This window comes from Bidens hawaiensis, unplaced genomic scaffold (assembly GCF_021521415.1).
Source record: "Bidens hawaiensis isolate Kalapana, Puna unplaced genomic scaffold, B.hawaiensis_p1.1 tig00014095_1, whole genome shotgun sequence".
NCBI lineage: Eukaryota > Viridiplantae > Streptophyta > Magnoliopsida > Asterales > Asteraceae > Bidens > Bidens hawaiensis.
This window is the reverse complement of record NW_027492212.1, coordinates 168814-189581: the sequence shown is the minus strand read 5'-3', so window position 1 is coordinate 189581 and position 20768 is coordinate 168814. Positions and strand designations below refer to the sequence as shown.

Below are 20768 nucleotides of genomic sequence, written 5' to 3'. Positions count from 1 at the left end.
TTTCAAGAGGCCAACTTGGTGATGCTAGCTGCCACGCGATGATCCTCAGCTTCTTTCTTCGCAGCTTCGACGGCTCGAGAAGCTTCACATAGCTTCACGCCCATTGTACGCCATTCGCGTAAGATTTACTGGCTACAGGCTAAATTGTTAGCCAAGGACACAGACAGGTCAACACGAAGATCTTGGCGGGAACGGTCACGCTGGTGCGCCATTTCTGCAGGCGGCACGCAATGTTTGACAAAATTCATGCAAGTCCCGGAGTCGGAAAATCGAGACCCATTGAAAATGTCCCAATGAGGGACAAACAGGTCATAATCCCCTCCTAAAATTGCATCCCCGTAGTACTGTGAACTTGAAGCTTCAAGACGAACGGAGATCGAGGAGGATTGTTGCGGGGCACCTTGCGTTGAACCCCCCCAACCTCATGGACAGATGGTCCAAATTGGAAACTCCCCCATGCACCCATAGTTAAGGGTGAGGAGGTAGAAAAGAATTGAGGAGGAGACCGAGAGGGAGATTCATGAATCCTGAAGCCCTCTGCGGTGACTTCAGGATTATCATTCTGAAAACCAATAGTATTTCCAGATTGAAATAGATAATCCAAAGAGTCATTCATTCCGGATTGAAGATTAGACCCCTCCACATTTGTTTTAGTAGGAGGGGTAGGCAGCTTGTCTTCAGCCTCTTTTTCCGGAGGAGGAGATGATTGTTTCTCAACGATTGGGATTGGTGATGGTAATTTCTCTGATGTATCATCCCCAACAATCGATGGATCTGCACAAGAAAATCACTACTAAATAATGTTCCAAAGGCAATACAGGTTAGAAAAAGAAACACGTACCAGTCACCATCTTCAGACGTTCCGCAAGGCTGGACTGTGGTTTCTTTGGCCGGCGTGTCCGCTGCTTCTTGGCCACCGGCTCATCTCGGGTACTCGCAGTACCCACGGCCGCATCACTGGCCTGAGAAGACCCAAAAGATCTCTTCTGTTCTAACTCTGCCAACAAGTGCGAGACAAATGAAATCTCAGAAGCATCATCAAAGCTTTCTTCCTCTGTGGATGATGAATCGTCACTCGAAGACAGAATGACAATCACTCCATCAGAGGTAAGCATATTAAGGGGAGGAGGATTCAAGACGTACACACCTGTTTCAAAGGTAGCGTCCGAAACAATCGGTTCGGCACACACCTTTACTGGGAATAGGAAGTTGCCCTTAGACTTCTCGAGAACGGGCTTGTCCCCGGCATCACGGATGCTTTTCCGCGTGCAACCCCTGTCCTCAAATAACGCATTCAACATGGGTCCCGGACCTGTGGAAGAAATATAAAACGTCAGTCATAGAATCCAATGGATAGACGAATGAAGGAAAACCACTCACGATTATCCAAGCCGATAAAAACGGGCTCCATATACGGAGTTGGCCATAAACGGCTCATACCCGCCCACACAAGGGCTTCCTTAGGTAGTGCCCGCATTGGTGTCGGCTTGGACACAAGGATGCGAAACCACTCTTGACCCTCATGAGGAGCCGTAGTAACATTCGGGAGCGTTTCGGTGACAGGACGTCGGACCACAGCTTTTGGGACTACGCCCTCATATATCCAGAAGAATTTGCTCCGCCAGTCCTTAGAGCCTTTCTCGACTTCATAGCCAATACCTCTATTGGCTAACGCTTGGCACGTAAACCCACCGTCACGGTTGGCAACGCGATAGAAAACGGGAAACCGATCAACTCGGGGTAACATTCCATGTGTAGTACATACAAATTCATAATGTCGAATGTACATAACAGAACGTGGATGCAATTGAGATAAATGGATCCCATATGCACTCAGCACCTTCATAAAAAATTTCATCATGGGAAAACGGAAATTCCCTTAGACGAAGAAGTCAGAGTAGACAGTCATCTTGCTAGGAGGAGGAAAACTGGCTATAGAACCGACAGAGGGGAACTCCGGTCCCCACTCCGGTGGAATACCATAAGAATCAATCAACTTCTGGTACTCAGACTAATCCCATTGAACTTCCACTTCATCTATCTCCGATTGAATACTCGTCATTATAGTAAGACTTGATAAAGTGGTGAGTGGTTATACGAAAAATCGAGAGGTTAAATCAAAGGTTCAGAAAGGGAAAAGCAAGGTAACAATCAGGATTCAAGAGCAATAAAACTTCAAAAAGAAGTTAACTGCTCCTATTTATACCCATCGCAATTAATGCGATGGGATATGAACAGTGGAAAGAGAAAAAATCGCCCAACAGACAAACGCCACGTCATGCGGAAAATCCGAAAAAGAGAAAAAGTTGTACAGTCGGGTACAGTGACAGCCGTCATACACGTCTCGTCACCTGCCCACGCGCATGCGAGTGGCCAACTTGTCCTTTTTCATGATTATCCACAGCAACAAAAGATATTTCTCATCCACTTGCAGAATAAAAAATCCCCAAATACACATTAAGTCCAAAATTTCACCCGCACAAAGTACTTTACGCGGAAGAAACACCGGACTGGGGGACTTATAGAGGTAGGATACCAAAAAGACCCAAATACCCTTAAGTACCACCCGCGGGTCAATCAGAGGTCCTTCATAAGGCACCCTTGGGACAAATGGATCACCCGCATAATCATCCGAGTAAGAAGCACCCTCACAAGACATGCGGAAGCATCCTGGCACCCTCAGAAGTCATCCGCAAGACGGAATATCCGTCCGTGTAAATGACCATGAGGTAATGCCCTGGGACAGCTGTCAACTACTAGTTACCTTCTGGAAGATTTACCAAGATGCTTTCTTGGGCAATACGTGATTCCTCGCCCAATGAATAAAGGACACCTGGCAAAGCCATTATAACCGTGCACATGGCCAGGGTTGTCTATCACCCTATTCTGTGAGGACACGTGTCCAGGTTGTTATACATGCACATGCGACGTATAAATGAACCTATCACATGAAGACACGTGTCCAGTTGGTTACGAGAGCATCTTCTAAAAATGACAGCTAGGACAATCACCTTCCCACAATCTTCAGCTATAAATACCCTCTCAATTATCATGAGGTATTCATTCACTCCCTCTGTACTCTCACTATTTACTTAAGTACTTTATCTTCATCCAACGGTACTTATTCTCAGGCCGGAGGGTGGTTACGGGAAGACCCCCCCTCTTGTCCTTCCCGTAACGAGCTCACGGTGGTCTGTTTTGCAAGCTCACGTCACTGGACTTTGTGAATTGTGTTCATATCGTATTGGTCGTTATCAGTATCCTACCCTGTGGACTCATTGGATCTAAGACCCGTCAAGGGGAGTAGATCCGTGTTTCTTCAGTAATATATTTTCTGAAGGCAATCTAAACCATTATTCTTGGAGAGACGGATTGATTACTTGGTTTGGTCTTCATCTTTATTTTAGTTTTAATCCATGAATATTGTGAAAAAGAGTTTTGCTACTAGAATTTATTTGTTTTCGTTTCTTGTTATGAGTAGCTAAAGTATTTGCACTACCTAGGTTTTGATGATTATTGACATTGTTTGACGATTTGCTTGGTTTTAATTGATTACATGACGTATTATTATTGAAAAGCTTTATTTAATTCGATCTTTGGTGTGTTAAAATATTGTTTTTATATAATTATTGCTTAGTGATTCCGAGCATGATTTTGATTGAGTGATTGTGTGTTGTTCTGTTAGGGTTCTACGTTTAGGTCATAGACTTGGCGTTTTTGATCTTGTCATGGTTAGTACTACCATAGGAATCTTGAGTGCGATTAATTATTAAAATTCAATAGGTTCACATTCCTTGTGACCGAGAGGTAATAGGGAGTCGGTTTGTCTCGCGTCTTTACTCGGTTAGGTTAGAATTGCGCGAGAGCGAGTTTTGGTCTTGTCCGGTTTAGTTTTGCGTGCAAATATGTGTCTTAGATCGAGTTACATTTTGTTACCCCTTTATCCCTATAATTTCTAGTACCAATTTTTAGTGTGTTTTGTGTCGTTGAGTCTGAGAGGAAAAGCGTCATTAGGGTACCTTAGTAATCTTTTTCCCGGTATATTTATTCAATCGTCTTAGATTTGTAAGGGTTAGTTGGTGAAACCGAGAGGTGATCTAGCTTTCTTTAATGGGCCTTAGTTGATTATTTTAAGATCCCGGTGTCGTGTGATTAGTTAATTCCGTTAATCGTTGAACTGTCAATAGGATTCTTGCCTAGGTAGTCGTTTCTCCATATTCGTTAAGAGCTCTGTTAGTTCCGTTAAGTTTCACCGTTAGTTAAGTTAAATTAGTTAAGTTTAGTTAGTTTTAATAATTAAGATAAATAAATATATTATTTAGGCAGGACTTGAGTAGGGTTAGTAATCTGAGCCACCTCACATGTCTTTGTGTTCGACATCCGGACTTCCATTAGACTGTGTTGTTACGCGACCGGTACACTTGTCGTTTGTGTGAAGCTTAGTTAGGATTGTTTGGTTTATAAGTTTAAGACTTAGTGTTGAATTGCGAGAATTAGTTATTAATATTTATATACAACTTTTCGCACATCAGCAATCGTGTTAACAATGTTATTTCATAATTATCAAAATAGGGAAATAGATCATAGCTTATATCTCATCATTTCTAAGTACGACATAAGGATCCATGTTTTATCTTGAATAAAGTATCAAAGTATTATTTTTACCATTTCTAGTTTCCAAGAACATGAATTACCATGAATGATTATAAATCATCAACCTTGATGTATTGAATTAAAGTGATAAAACATTTCTTCATCAATGGATAATTGCAAGATAACCATGTACTATACCAAACTAAACCACATGTTTCACACAATCATCAAGTAAAACAAAGCTTCTTCATAGATTATATATGGTAAATGGAGTTTAGCTCATAATGAGCATTTTTATGAACATAAAAAGAGATGATGATAACAAACACATGATTAAACTAGAACAATCTAACCAAATGTGGATGAGTCTCCCTTCTTAATGATGATGGATTATGGTGATGTCGATGATGATGTATGATGATGATAACCTCCAATCCTTCAAACTTCTCACAAGATCTTCAATATGAGTGTACTGTGGGTGTTTTTATAAAAGAAATCCGTTTAGAGATCTTCTTCAAGCACATCAAGTGAGGGCAACTTAAGCCTCTATTTATAGGCTATTTGGAGAGAGGGGCACGACCCCGTGCTTTATGAGGCACGGCCCCGTGTCCAGGTGTCCAGTTGCATGATGTCAGATCGTACATGATAACTCACCATTGGGGCGTGCTTCTGAGGCACGACCTCGTGCTTTTTAATGACATGTGCTAATTCCATTTTGTCTTATCTGAAGTTTTGTTTGTAACTTGTTTTCTAAACGCTACTAGTAGAAGCTTTAAGCTTTTTCTCCCGGCCTAGTAGTTCTAAGCTTCTTGAACCAAACAAGGTTTTTAATTGAGTATGAACTTTTTCTTAAAAGTTTGAAGCTTAAAGCTCTTAAAATCTCCTAAAAACTTCCTGCCAAACATACCGTAAGTGTCATACGAAGTCTAATTCCCAATTCTTTATTTTCTCTAAAGTTTACACAAACTCTATTTCTCAATCAGTTATATAAAAAAATCAACGTTAAAACGGGTCAAATAATGAACCCTGAAAACCCCATTTTATTCTACAAAAACAAACCTCCATAAACCTATCAACCGTTAAAACGGTTAAACGTGAACCTTCAAGAACAAAACTTGTTTTTATCTTTTCCTACACCAAACATAACCCTGAAAACTCTTCTTTTGGTGTTTCTAGCACTTGGAAAACTTACTTTAGAGTGCAAACAAAAACATGAAAAAACTTGGTTTTAGCATACAAAACCACTACAAAAATAAAAATACTCTTAGGGGGTGTTTGGCCTAGCTTTTTTAATGAAGTTTATAGCTTTTTTTATATAAAATAAGCTTAATTAACTTGGTGTTTGGTTTAACTTTTTAAGTTATGCTTATTAGCTTATATAGGCTAATTTGAAAAAGCTTGTTTAAAGATGGTTTTTTAGCTTATTTGAATAAACTTATTTGTGTAAGAAAATAAGCATAAGCTAAAATATTTAAAGATAGGTCAAACACCCCCATAGACCTTTTGTCTTGGTCCATTGGTAAATGCAAAATATTTACACACTTGGGTGTAGGGGAAAAAAAGGAGAGAGGGAGGGGGGGGGGGGGGGGGCTTTGGTTCAACTCCCACATGCATATATGCACCACCGCAACATTCATGTTACTAGTTAAAATAAACAAAAAACATTAAACACCGGAAGATTAATACATAGCAACTTGAGTTTTAATGTGAGCACTAATAATAGTCGTCTCCGAACGAACAATCCCAATCAACCCTATACACCAACAGGTTTACTATATAGAAGTATGTTAATAATAAATCAATCATGCAAACAAGGTCTTAAGTTACATGGCTTGATACAAAAAAAATACTTCAACTCGAACAGGCGTAGGAGTGGCTAGTGGAAGGGAGCAGACGCTAAAACAGGAAGTGGTGCTTTGATCATTAATGAAATTCTCTCTTAAGAATAATTCTAAGACTTTGCTTTTCAAAATCCAATCTTAAAAAGCTTATGATCATATTAGTTGAAGGTTTCTGGATTTTATTAAAAAAAAGAAATGAATTTGCTGGACAAATGGTGTAGATGGATTTGGGGTGGGTTATCTTCGGCAAGATCATCGATCCTTGTTAATGGTTCACCAATTTTTGAATTCCAATATCAGAGTGGGTTTACGGTAAAGGGACCCCCTTTCTTGGTTCTTGTTTATCATAAGTATGGAAGCTTTAGGGGGTGTTTAAGATTGGTTATTTAAGCTCCTTATAACTTATTAACTTTTCAAAAATGTTACTACGTTTATAAGGCTAAGGGTAATGGGGTTTGGTTGAGCCCCAAGTGATCCAAGCAAAATCTGACATGTAGGGGATGACATGACCATGGATCAAGCCCCAGAGGGTGTAGTGGTCCAGGTGATCAGGGACTTGATCCAGTTTTTTATTTATTTAATTATTTTAAATAATACATTAAATAATAATATAAAACATTACATTAATAATAATATAAAACATTACGTTGATAATAATATAAAACATTACATTAATAATAATATAAAACATTACGTTGATACTAGTCTAATACAAGATTATCGGGTTTTCTATCCCACAAATGCTCGACCAACTCATGTCGAACGTTGTCGTGTAACTCACGGCTCTTGATGATATTTATGTTGTCGAGTCGTTGTTCGTTGGTGATCGTCGATTCTTGTCTTGGAATATCACCTTGGTAGTTTTGACAAATAGCGTGACCCTCGTCTTCTAGTATCATGTTATGTAGGATTATACACGTGATGACGACTTCCGTTATCTTCTTCCTTGTCCAAAATCTTATTGGATTCGCCAACATTGCCCATCTTTTCTTTAGGGACTCCAAACGCCCTTTCAATATCTTTCCTTGCCGATTCTTGTTTATTCGAGAAGTACTTTCGTTTGTCAGAAAATGGAGATGCGTAAGCTTGAACAAGTATCCCCCATTCGTTGTAAACACCATCAACAAGGTAGTACCCGTACTTGAAATGTTCACCATTTGCATAAAAAGCTTGAGGGGGTTCAATCCTGTCGATAAGGTCATCGATTATCGGTGACTGATCGATAACATTGAGGTCATTATTAGACCCGGCAACCCCAAAGAACGCATGCCAAATCCAAAGATCCTGTGACGCCACCGCCTCAATTACAATAGTAGGGCCGGGGGTGATCACCTCGATGGAATTGACCTCGCCAAGCAGTGAGACACATAGCCCAACCAACATGCATACAATCAAGGCTACCGAGCATCCTGGGGAAACCATGCTTTTCACCGTGCACCTCGTATATGCGTTGGATATCATACATTGTTGGTCTACGTAAGTATCTCCGCTTGTATAGCGATATGACCCCTAAATATAATTATTAAAGTTATATAAGTTATGTAAATATTTGAAAAATATATAAACAAACGTAAAAAAAATATATATACCTCTACAAAAGTGGTTAAGCGCATCGCGTCCGGTCTTTTTAGCCATTTGTAGATACTCGTCCAACATGTCCGATCCAACACCATACGCTAGTTGCCGAAGAGCGGCGGTAATTTTTTGAGTAGCCGTGAACCCGGGCTTATCTCTAGCGTCATCCCTTTGTTGAAAATACTCAAAGTGCTCCGGCAAGTCATTTGCTAGACGCATGAATAATCATCTAGTCATTCGAAAACGGGTTCTAAAACTATCCTCACCATATGTGGGATTGGGACTAAAATATTGATGTATCAAAGTTCTGTTAGCGGTCTTTCGATCACGAATACGCGGTTGGCGGAACAATGGGGCTCGGGGGCGATTTTGATCTCTCAAAAAGCTTACCGTCGTTTGAACCGCTTGACAAATGAGTTCGTCTTCTTCGGTAGAATAGGAAGACGAGACGATGACGACGATGCCATTTATAAATATATATATATATATAAAAGTTTTGATAGAGAGAATGTATGGTTTGAGTTTTTATAGAAAGTGTGGATTTGTATTTATAAGTAAAAAAAATAAAATAAAATAAAATAAATATATTTGACTGGCCAACGGTAAGATTGACCAGTCAACGAGGCTCCAACGGCTATATTCCCCCCGTGGTCACAACCACGCCGGACGTCCGCGCCCCTGACCACTAAATGGGTGTAGTGGTGTTCGCGAGCCACATCACCGGCCACCTGGACCGCGCCCCGTCCTTCGCGAGCCACTACCCACAGTCTAAGGTGTTTGAGAAACTAATAACTTCTTTTGTTTTTTTAACTTATCAAGAAGTTTAAACAAGGAGTTTTATGCTCTTAAACCCTCAAAACTCGTTACACCTTTTAAAAAGGAAAATTGGATATCAATAATCCAAACTATTAACTATTGGCCAATATTAATCCCAACTAACAATGTAACCAGTGGCAATCCCAACTTTCAAGTTTGTTACCAACAACAAACCCAGACTAACAAAATGTTAACTCCGGTAAATTCTGATGACGTGGCATATGATGTGGCAATTACATGTCAATGACTTGGATTTAAAATAAAAATATAATAATACTAAAATATAGTGAGACCCACCACCCACCACTTCATCTTCTTTCTTTCTCTATTACATTGGAACACCACCCTCTGCCATCACAGAACAACCGCCGGTCACCATAGAATCACCGTCGGCCACCAACGTTAGTTACAACAGAAACACTTCTAAATTCATATGGGCTTCAAAATTTAGCCATATTTCTTTTAAAAAATAGCGAACTTGACGGATTTGGGTTGGTCGGGGTCTCAAGCAAGTCGGAAAAACAGAGATGCTTGGTGGTTTCAGATATGCATTCGACAATTCCGGCCATCGAAGAAACAATTCATACCAGTGTCTTTTAGATTTGGAATTCTTTCAGATGTGGAATGGTTTTAGATCTATGTTATGGAGACAAAGGTGCGAGAGACGGTTAGTTTCAAGCGACGGTTGTGGAAGGTTTCTAAAGTCTGTTATGGTGGAGATGAAGTTGGGTGTGGTAGTGCGGCTGGAGAAAGCCGGATTTGCGGAGGTGGAGACGTGCCAGATTTGTAGATGCGGATGAACAAGACGGGGGACGGTCCGACGGGGGTTCAATGGTACCTGACCTTGTGGTTGGCGATGGTTTTATGGTGGCCGGCTGTGGTTCTAAGGAGGCAGGAAGTGGTGTACAAGGTTTTTGGAGAAGATGAAGTGGTGGGTCCCACTATATATTAGTATTATTATATTTTTATTTTAAATCCAAGTCATTGACATATAATCGCCACATCATATGCCATGTCATTAGAATTTAACAGAGTTAACATTTTGTTAGTCTGGGTTTGTTGTTGGTAACAAACTTGAAAGTTGGGATTACCACTGGTTACATTGTTAGTTGGGATTAATATTGGCCAATAGTTAATAGTTTGGATTATTGATATCCAATTTTCCTTTTAAAAAAGAATGTCTTTTTTTGTACATTTAGCTTTCCCCATTGTATAAGCCTATCTAACCACCTTTTAAACACTTATTTTAGAAAGTTCATAAGTTTATAAGTTCTTTTAACAAAAAATCATTTTGGACTTAAATAAGCTGTAACGTCACGAAAATTTCTAGTCAATAATAACAAGTTTTCCAAAGTCAAGGAACCAATTCTGCCAAAATCCAAAATTCAAGGTTGAAATTGAAAATTTTGGTTTCCTGACCCATCGCGATACGCGATGGATCAGAATGGAAACCCATCACGTATCACGATGGGTTGTCTGACAACTTTATACGTGGTATGCTACGTGGCCACACGTGGCACATTAGTCGCCACGTGGCGATACGTGGCAGGTCTACTTAGTGACTGTCCAGGGCTACGTCGCGATACGCGACGGGCTAGCCAATGGGTCATCGTGTATCGCGATGGGCCTCTGGATCTGCCTATAATTGAGGCCATCGGCCTCTCATTCCCACCACACCAAAAACCAGCTCCCTCTCTTCTCTCTCTAAAAATCACTCTCTCACTACCTCGATAAACGTGCCCTCGATTTCTTGTAAACCGAACCAAAATACCGACTTTCCTTTAAGTGCGTGCTATCTCCCGACGACATTCCAAACAAGAAGGTGGTACCATTCCCACGTCCCGACGACTTATCTTGTAGAACGTGTCGAAGCGAAGAGAAGTGTTGGTGTCTCGATTTGAGTGCAAAGAAATGGGGTAGGAATTGAACAAGGAGATAAAGAAAGTGAAGCGGCGTAGAAGTGTTACTCGATTGTGTAGTGTTTGATAAACCGAGGAAGGTAGGAGTAATGCCTGAATAAAATAATAATACAATATTATAAAATGCTTAATACCCTAAGTCGAGGTTATACTCGATACCTCGATAAAATAAAAGAACATATAACAAAGAAAAGAAAAGAAAGAAATATAAATGTTTATATATATGTATATTATATGTGATTATATATATATACAATAAATCCTTGTTATAAATATTATTTAAGTAATAATAACTATTCTTAAATAATAAAGAAAAGAAATATGCGTTTCTTAAAGAAGAAGAAACATAGGTTAACTTATAAAAGAAAGATTATTTTAAACTAAAGGTTTAAAAGAAAGAAAATACTTTTTAACTAAAAGTTTTAAAGTAAAGAATAAATAATCGAGGTGACGATTATAAAGACTAAAGGTCTTAAGCCGGATTGTATATCAGACTAACAAATGGTTATACTTGTACTATAGGTACGAGATAGCAACGGGAAAGACCTCGGACAGTGATTGAAGCAGATCCAAATCGAAAAGGTGAATACGCCCCAAACTTTTAAACTTGTTTTCAAACGATTCAAACGTGTTATGTGAAAAGGTTTACATGAGACTATGTGTCACTAAAACATTTATAAATAAAAGTAAAAACCTAACCCTCAGGCTGTAGTATACGTTTGTTATGATCCTTACATATGTGGTAAAATGCGGTGGGCACATCGCACCACGCTTGGTCACGACCTCTAACCACGATGGGTCGGACCCAAGTACGTCCGAGTGAGACTGACCATGTGTATATATATGGTACCCAAGTAATGTCGAAACGCTGCGGTGTGTAAGGCTCCGTTACCGGTACCTCACATTTGGACGTTGGATTTACTCATAAACACAGTTCTAAATATCAGAGTTAATTAAAACTTTCGCGGAATAATATAAACTATCAACCATCCATTACAAACATCCATAACTTATCTTTTAAAAATATAACATAAAGCATAGTATCAAAACATCACGACAAATCTTAAGATGCCAGCCTCTTCCGTATTGCCATGTGTCTCCCTCAAGCCAGCTGTCTCAGTCGATTAGCCTGCGTGCATACTAAAAGTTAGCTACGCTGAGTGAGTTCTAGTTAATCAGGCAACGTACAATACATTCACATTTTTACATGTGCACCTGAAGGTACATGCCTTCCTATTATCTTATCTACTTACATACTTACGTACTTTCATTCCTTCTTTCATATTATCATACATACTTTCGTTCATACACATACTTTTTTAAAGAGCCTTCCGCCCTATAACCTTCGCCGATATTATTAGGGTCGGTTCCCTGCATTCGCCGACATTATTAGGGTCGGTTCCCTACATTCGCCGACATTACTAGGGTCGGTTCCCTACATTCGCCGACATTACTATGGTCGGTTCCCTACATTCGCTGACATTATTAGGGTCGGTTCCCTACGTTTAGTACATTGTACCCTACCTGCCTTTACGTACCTTTCTTATTAGTACATGCACTATCCGAAGACCGTTCATGTGCTAACATCTTAACTTACATACATCTTTCACATATCATATATATACATCAATCATCATACATAAATCGTACAAGGCATACACTTACCACTTAAGGTAAGTTTATTAACTATCACATCGAGTATGCACACAACCCCGAAAACATAACAAGGAAGTGGGGCTAGAAACTCAACTGAACTCGATTACGTTCACCGTTAATTGTTATTCCTTTCCTTAGTTGTGCTCAACTAACTGTATAACAATTACACGTATCAATTTAACTATCACTACTCACATCGCGTTTCTAGTCTAGTTATAACCCTCAACGAACGGGGCTCGCTACCCCTGGAAAAATTTTATTTCCATTAACTGTCTTCTCACACGTTTTCCATTACAATTTTGAATCATTAATTAATTTGCTAACTTAAAGGTTCAAGGGCTTCTTTGTAATTAAATCATTCTTTTTCTAAGTCCAGGGACCATTCTGTCATTTTGTCAAACTTTTTCACCGTTTTTCGTCCCGTTCGATCCAGATCTGAGCTAGGGTGATCCCTAAGCTCATCTTAGGTTCGGTTTATACCTGATTCCATCCGAATCTCGTGACTTTAACGGTTTAACAATGTCGGCACGTCGTTTCGCAACTAGATCTAACGGGTTTGAGCTCATACAATACTACACTATCATTACCTTGGATCGGGATCGGTTTTCTTGGTGATTTCGGCTAGAGAGAGAGAGCAAGATGAGAGAGAGCTAAGTGTGTGTTTTGGTGGTGTATGGAATATATGTAAATGAATGAAAAATGGGTAATTAAGGTTTATATAATTATGGATCATGGGCTTAAGCCCATGGTCTTTTCCTTCTTTCCTACATGACCCAAGTCTATAACCCATATCCATTTTACCCAACACTAGCCCGACTCATAATAATTCATATTCTCATTTATTAACCGAAACTAGAAAAAAACAGGATGTTACACGGTGTTTTGCTGGGGTAACTTGTGTAGAAACTTGAGTTTATAAATTGTATTGTTTTAACTTGATTATTCCTAAGCCACAATGGATCGGACCCAAGTTATGTCTCGAGGGGTAATCAAGTAAAAGAAAATATTTTTGCGTCAGCATATTCACCAGCATTCGTTGCTGACGTATTTTCTAACATTTTGCAGGTAATCAAGATTAGTGCTTGAAGAACGAAGTGCTCAAGATAATCCGATGGCTCGGATATTTTGTTAAACTTAATTATTAAATTATGGTGGTTTTGTAAACTTATAAACAAGTAAACTTAAACGAGACTTTTGTCTCATCTTTTATGTTTTAAATATTTACAAGTTAAATCCACATATTTTATAAAGACTTCCGCTATTAACTCGCAACTCTGATTTATATACAAATGTGGTACCAACTATTGTGTCACACTTCTAGGCCGTAGAATGGGGTGTGACATAAGCAATCCCAAACACACCCATAATATATGATTAAATGTGCTTGCGATAGAGTTGTATTCCAAAGTTTGCAAACTCCCAAATCCCATTACGGGCTTGTTTTATCTCTCTTTATGCGGAAGACACTCTTACCTGGTGAATGGTCCCATTTGAATGTTATTAATATGGCCCTTTTATTAAGATGCTTGTTTTTTGCCTTCGAAATTCAGATTAATTTAAATAGTTTCAGCTTATTTAGTATTGGTGTGGACCCAACTATGGTTAATGTTTGTGCCGGCTCCTTAGGTTGCAATTCATCTTGATTACCTTCCCATACCTTGGTCTGGTGGCAAACACTCAACTAGATAGCCAACTAGGATTGAATCTTGGATATTTATTATTCTTGTCGCTCTCTAAGGAAGTCCTCAAATCTCTCTACAGTGGTCACCTCACTCTAGTGAACTCGGTTACAGAAACGTTCCCTACATGCTTCTGTTCTCGATATGAAGCGCAATGATAACTACCGAACAAGGTAAAGGCAAGATGTGGATAATTTTTGGGGATGACAACTCGGAAAATAATAAACTATGGGTGGGAACAATATTACTGCTCCGATTGACGTGGATTGGATCGAACTCACCCCTTTAAGAGATGATAACATTGCATTTTTTACGAAATGGTGGAGACGAGTTAAAATTGAACAAAGCACGCTTTGAGAAGAGTTACTGTTTTTATTCATGATTCAACAGAATATGACCATTATAGGAGACGCGTTACCAATACTTGGGGATACAACCAAATTGGAAAACTAGACGCGTTACCAATACTTGGGGATACAACCAAATTGGAAAACTATCTCTCTCACTTTAATCTAATATGTCCAACATGATTAAATGTAAAATTGAGTATGGTAGGAGCATTCGTTTTTGGATTTATGACTTGATCTCGTCACAACTGTTTAAAGAGTTGTTCCGCAATTATTTTACTAATGAATCTATTGAAAGTAGATTGATTGATTGTTGACTGTTTTAACACTCGTGATACATCTTTCCCGTGGAGATGGAAAGGACAAATCCTAAACTCTATTGAGCCCACAAGTAGAGTTGACTAATCTTCTTCAACAATTGGTGTTTATAAGGTGTATGGATGATTGGTATGGACCGAAGACCATTATGATATTTTCTCTATTGCTTCTATGAAGAAGGCTTTGTTTAACACTTTGTCTTGGAAAAATTGGGTACCAAAGAAATTAAATGCTTTTGCTTGGAAGACGGAGATGGATAGATTGCCCATCCGATTGGCCCTTTCTCATCTCAGTATTTAAGTAGATTCAATGGTATGATGCCTTTGTGATGATAGCCCATTGCATGCCACTTGCATATGTTCTATCCTATTGCAATTTTGTCTAGCACTTTATTAGCTCTTGGTGTCACATCCCCCCCCCCCCCCATAACGAGGCTTTGGCCCTGATTATATTGTCGTTCAAGCGTAACACAACTATAAAAAAAATATTAAAGTACACATTGATGTGTTGTCATAGTTAATTGTTATGCACAATGTTACAATAGTTCGTCAAACTCCATTTCGAGCGCATGCCTGCAATATGGTCCATCATTCTAATGTACTTTGATGTATCATTGTAATGTAGTTTGATTCACAGCTTTCAATGATACATCAATTTGCATTTTGACATTGGATCAAACTACAATGATGGTATCTAAATAATTTTGTTTTAGGAAAAAAATGCACACTTCATATTTCAAGCACCAAAATTTTGACATATACGTCGAAATCCAAAAATATCCAACGAGCTTTAAACCAACGGACTAAAAATCTAACCTATACATCAAGTTCATAACTTTAGATTTGACTAAAAAAAATAAAAAAATCAACTATATATTACCCGTGTTCCCAATATGACATTATATTATTACCATATGTCCATATGCCACTAAATTATTAAGAGTAGGACAACGTCTGAATGTTCTAATGTCACCAAAAGATGAAAATGGTGAACAAGAAGAGTATTTGTAGTGGGTGTTTTATTGGTTATTTAGTATTATTGGATTAACTTGTTGATCAAGGAAATAAAATTATAGGTTAAACGAGTTAGGTGATGTGGGAGTGCGAGCTTGTTTAACACTAATGTTATTTGAGTATTGTTATTGATTTTATACTTCGGTTAGGTAATTATTTACTTGGGAAAATGTAATGTTATGTGGTATTTTAATTCATTTATATGGGCTCATATGAGGATTGTTTTTGTTATGCTATCCATCGATGTTTTCATTCCCTAACACAAGTTCTATCTTGATCAAACATATGTAGAAACAAGAACATGGTTACTAGTTCTCTGGTTATTCATTCATATACATAAACAATCAAAAGTCAAAACTCATCCCATCTACATAAATCTTTGTTTTATCTGATAAAATATTATGTGTAACCCACAAATACGTTTACATGAAAGTGATTAATGATTTAGAGATTAATCCAGGTTTGAATTTCATTATCTATGATTGCATACAAGATTTTCAGGTTTGTTTGTTTGTTTAATTGATTGATTTATTTGGTGATAGACTACAATATATACAACCGATTTTTGGCCCCTAAAATTCATAGTCTCCACAAAACGCCATGCGACGAGGTGTGTGTGCGCGTGCGTGGGGGGGGGGGGGGGTTATGTCAAGTTCTGGTTCGAAAAGTTGTGTAGGAAACACACATCATTGTCGAAGAGAATGAGAGAAAATAATAAATATATACTGATTTCAAGGGTGTTTTGAGACTTTTATCATTACACCACTTTTTACAAAACATTTCATTTCTGACTGTAACCTCACGTGTCGCAAAACGATCTTAGATGGAGAGTTATAATTACACATGGTCTAATTATGTATAGGGTTGTTCACAAACCTAGTCAAACCGAACGCAAACTTGCTCATACTTGGTTTGGTTTGAAAGCGAGCGGAACCGAGCAGATTGAATTATAAGAAAAGAGCGACATTTTTATGCTTGAACTTGGTTTTGTTTGAAATCGAGCGACTTGGTTTGCTTGGTCTCGTAGAGAGTATTTAACTTTAAATTCTAAAAATAAAAAAATATCATTAATTCAAGACTTTTAAACATAATTCAAGTTTTTATAAATAACAAATTTATAGTTTTATGTAAATAAACGTCACTGATTTTCTTTAGACATCCTTTTAATTTAAAAGAAAAACCCACGAAACCAAAGTGAATGAATAAAGATAAAGATGGAAAAACAGAGATGGTCAAGACTCCAGAGGCTTAAAACGGGTAACATAGGATAGGTCCCACCAAAAATACGGTCTACTTTGACAATTTAACACCCTGCCATTTTCCACAAATAAAGCCAGCCAGTGTATGAATCACAAGTTTGACCGCAGACACCATCATAAAAACGACCCGGTCACTCTCTCCTTTCAATACGTTCATTGCCCATAAATCCATTCCTATTATTATTATTTTGAATCCTCATGGCGGTCGATCTAATGAACCCAGCTTACCGGAACACCACCAAAATGGACGATAATAACAATAATAATAACTCCGTCCATGAAGCCGCTGCCGCAGGCCTCCAAAGCCTCGAGAATCTCATCGGCTTACTCTCCACCCATCCCCGATCATCTCAAACCAATACCACATCGTCCGATTACATAGCTGTTGCTGACGTGGCAGTTAATAAGTTTAAAAAATTTATATCTTTACTCGACCGGAACCGCACGGGTCACGCGCGGTTCCGTCGAGGCCCGGCTTCCACGCCGCCGGAGAAACAGATGGTCCAGAAATCTGTTTCTGCGGCGGTTGGAACTCCGGCGCTGGAGAATACAAAACCGGAGAAGGTGTTTTCTCCAACGCCGATACAGCAGCGTATGCCAGCGCAGCCGAATCTGCATCTAATGAAATCTGGGTCGTTTGACCGGAAGGATTTTCCGGTCACGACGATTAATTTCGCTGCGTCTCAGGCGAATTCGTTTAGATCGTCGTTGACCGGAGATACGGACAGTTTACAGCCGTCGATGTCTTCTGGGTTTCAGATCACGAATCTGTCTCAAGTCTCGTCAGCTGGTCAACCCAATTTGTCGTCTTCTTCGTTTAAACGGAAATGTAATTCTGTTGGCGATTCTCATACTAAATGTGCTAATTCTTCCGGCCGGTGTCATTGTTCGAAGAAACGGTAAATGGGTTTTTAATGGATTTTATTTTTATAATTGTTTTAAAATTGTTATTTTGTTTTAATTGGGGTTTAAATTTTTTTTTTTTGCAGCAAATCGAGGATGAAACGAGTGGTTAGGGTTCCGGCGATAAGTATGAAGATGGCGGATATTCCACCGGACGATTATTCATGGAGGAAGTACGGTCAGAAACCGATCAAAGGCTCACCACATCCAAGGTAACTCGTTTAATTCATTAGACTCAGTGAGTCGTCTAACTCGTTGACCGATGGGTATATTATTTGACTAATTGAGATTTGGGATGAGATAGATGCATCTCCTCTTGTTTGAAAATGTGGTGTGAAAGTTTGACTCTTGTTGTGGATGGGTATTATTGTTATTTAATAGGGAAAATTATAATTTTATTGATCAAATCAAATGGAATATCTCTCACCAATAATTAAAGTGTTTTTTTTGAAAAATAAAGAAGTCAACTTTTGCTTTTTTAATTAAAAGAATATATTCATTATTTATTAAATCGTAATCATAGAGTTAGTGCGGACTAAAGCATGTTATATTCCATAGTACTAGTTAACTATTTATTTGAAATTTTTGATATCAAATTATCTTTTTTTCTTGTTAAAAATAGTATAGATCTTAAAGTTGGAATTTATTTTTTTTATGCGTATAATTTTTGTAATCAGGTGGTTGATTATTAAAATTTTGAACTATGACGATATTTGTTTGCACTTTGTAGCTTGATGGAGTAGGCCAAAAGAAATTTAAAGCCCCTATTCACATTTTATTAAATTAATAAAAAGTTAGCATAATGGACACCACTTTCATTTAAGTATTAGTATTTGATTTGTTGTGTCAAATTATCCTTGTAACATTTTAATTTGAAAAAATGAAGTTGGTATAATAACTTTTTTTATTCGTTCTATTCTACCTTAAATGTTTTCTTTAATTGTTTTAGCTTTCTCATTTGTATATTAATCTAAATATTTACATATTGGGCTTTAACAATACGTTTGGTAGTTTCAAATTTTAATCATCTCTTGTACAATTTTAGGGGTTATTATAAGTGTAGTAGTCTTAGAGGTTGTCCCGCAAGAAAGCATGTTGAAAGAGCTTTGGATGATCCTGCTATGCTTATTGTTACTTATGAAGGTGAACACAACCATTCTCACAACGTCAATGACACACCAGCGGCCATAGTTCTTGAATCTTCTTAAGTTACATGAAGGTCGTGTTTTATTGGATTATCTTTATCACACCTTATATGAAAAACAAAATGTAAATCTTAATTGCAACCATTGGAGAGGGAAAGAGGGTTTGTATGGCCAAGTGTCTAAATGAAGAATATTTTATTTGCTATTAGACTTTTTGTAAGTTTAGATTTTTCTTATTCTAGGTTCTATGTATATCAATATTGATCTTCATCTTTAGGAGTTCTATATATGTAAAATTGCCAATTATGTTGCCTTTTCTTAAAGTCATGTTATTTGTAGTGTCCAATGGTGTGTGTAATGTTAAACCTTAGACAAGTGAATCAATAACACCAAACACGATTTTGCGTAAAACGTTTATGCAACTCTTTTAATTAATAAGAAATAAGAACAAATACTTTCTACTCTCTCTACTCTCTCTCTACTCTACCAAAAGAAAACTAATGATGGGTTTATATAACTCCCACAATTCTAATCCTACTCAAACTAGGAAACATAATTAAACTAGACTTCTAATTTATTTAATAATAAATAAAAGATAATTATGACACCAAGTTATTCAACTTGGTCCATGAACTTTGGATCTCCACCAGACCGCCCCTTGAGATCTTCCGTACCACCCTTGTACTTTTCGTATTAACCATTCGGGTCCTTCAAGTTGGTGTTACTCCAAGTTTTACACTCCCTCTCAATACCAACTTCCATTGTTCCTCCAAGATCCTTCACACCTTGTAACGCTCGCACTTCATTGAGCTTGATTCTTGGATTCGACTTTATAACACTACCCTCGGGTTTCTTTTTCCTGATTACAAATGAGCTAGTTTCGAGATTACCACTATTTAGAACTGCATCGCCCGTTTTCAGATGGGAAACAACTTTTGCTTTCTCAACTCCATGACCAACTATCATGGTACTCAAAGCAATTCTTCCATCTTCACTTGATGCATGCTCCCTCTCGAACTTAACTCCTTCATTTGTTCGTTCATTCGGACCACCCGAACTTTGCATGAACCTCATGCAAACTCTGTTGGAATACCGTATGCCCGAGACACATAATTAGGTTAATGTGGCTAGTTGTGTTTGATCCAAGTCGGGTCATACCCAATAACGAGTTAGACACACACCAATTATGTATTTGTTAAGATAAGATCTATGAGACAAATACAGAACACGATACATTCAGAAAATCGGGTTTCTGAATACTTACTTGAAAGTGTTAAATAAATTAATTGGTTAATTTATTTATTCAAATAATTATTATTGGAATGATTATTTAACTATGTGTTCTTTTATAAAATGGTTTATAAAAGATGGGGTGTTTATATATTTTATAAAGTATAAAATAAATAAAAAAAAAATATATATATATATTTTTGGGGCCGGTTTTGGGTGGGCCCCACACCCCAAAATTTTGGTCAATATTTTGTCATGGATGTAGTGGAGGTTGAGTAATCTTCATTTGACCAAAATAAAACCTAACACATGACATGAAAAGATTTGGTTGTTTTTGAATGAGATTATATATATTCAAACATGTAACAATTAAGTTTTTTTCAAGTAAGCAAACCAACTCTTTCTTTCTTTCTTGGTTTTGGTTTTCGGCCAAGATCATAAGGAAGAGGCTCGGGTCTCGATTATTCGTGTTCA

The 20768-nt window shown here is 37.9% G+C and overlaps 2 protein-coding genes across 2 annotated transcripts; one reads left to right on the top strand and one right to left on the bottom strand.

The window, feature by feature from the left end:
- Positions 1 to 7334: 7334 nt before the first annotated feature.
- On the bottom strand, positions 7335 to 8228 carry LOC143545874 (uncharacterized). Its single transcript, XM_077037669.1, has 3 exons — positions 8024 to 8228; positions 7767 to 7843; positions 7335 to 7649 (listed from the first exon to the last, which is right to left on the bottom strand). Exons 1-3 carry the CDS (start codon positions 8226 to 8228, stop codon positions 7335 to 7337), a joined length of 597 nt encoding a protein of 198 aa, XP_076893784.1.
- Positions 8229 to 17192: 8964 nt separating this feature from the next.
- LOC143545884 (putative WRKY transcription factor 7) lies at positions 17193 to 19387 on the top strand. Its single transcript, XM_077037676.1, has 3 exons — positions 17193 to 17915; positions 18006 to 18131; positions 18965 to 19387. Exons 1-3 carry the CDS (start codon positions 17215 to 17217, stop codon positions 19125 to 19127), a joined length of 990 nt encoding a protein of 329 aa, XP_076893791.1. The 5' UTR covers positions 17193 to 17214; the 3' UTR covers positions 19128 to 19387.
- Positions 19388 to 20768: the final 1381 nt, after the last annotated feature.

Bases quoted from the DNA above. Each gene is read 5' to 3' on its own strand.
- LOC143545884 (XM_077037676.1), top strand. From the start codon at position 17,215: ATGGCGGTCGATCTAATGAACCCAGCTTACCGGAACACCACCAAAATG. The intron at 17,916-18,005 runs GTAAATGGGTTT...TTTTTTTTGCAG, and splicing joins TGTCATTGTTCGAAGAAACG to CAAATCGAGGATGAAACGAG. The intron at 18,132-18,964 runs GTAACTCGTTTA...GTACAATTTTAG, and splicing joins AAAGGCTCACCACATCCAAG to GGGTTATTATAAGTGTAGTA.
- LOC143545874 (XM_077037669.1), bottom strand. From the start codon at position 8,228: ATGCGTCTAGCAAATGACTTGCCGGAGCACTTTGAGTATTTTCAACAA. The intron at 7,844-8,023 runs GTATATATATTT...TGGTTTCCCCAG, and splicing joins GCTTAACCACTTTTGTAGAG to GATGCTCGGTAGCCTTGATT. The intron at 7,650-7,766 runs GTGATCACCCCC...GTTATCGATCAG, and splicing joins GCGAGGTCAATTCCATCGAG to TCACCGATAATCGATGACCT.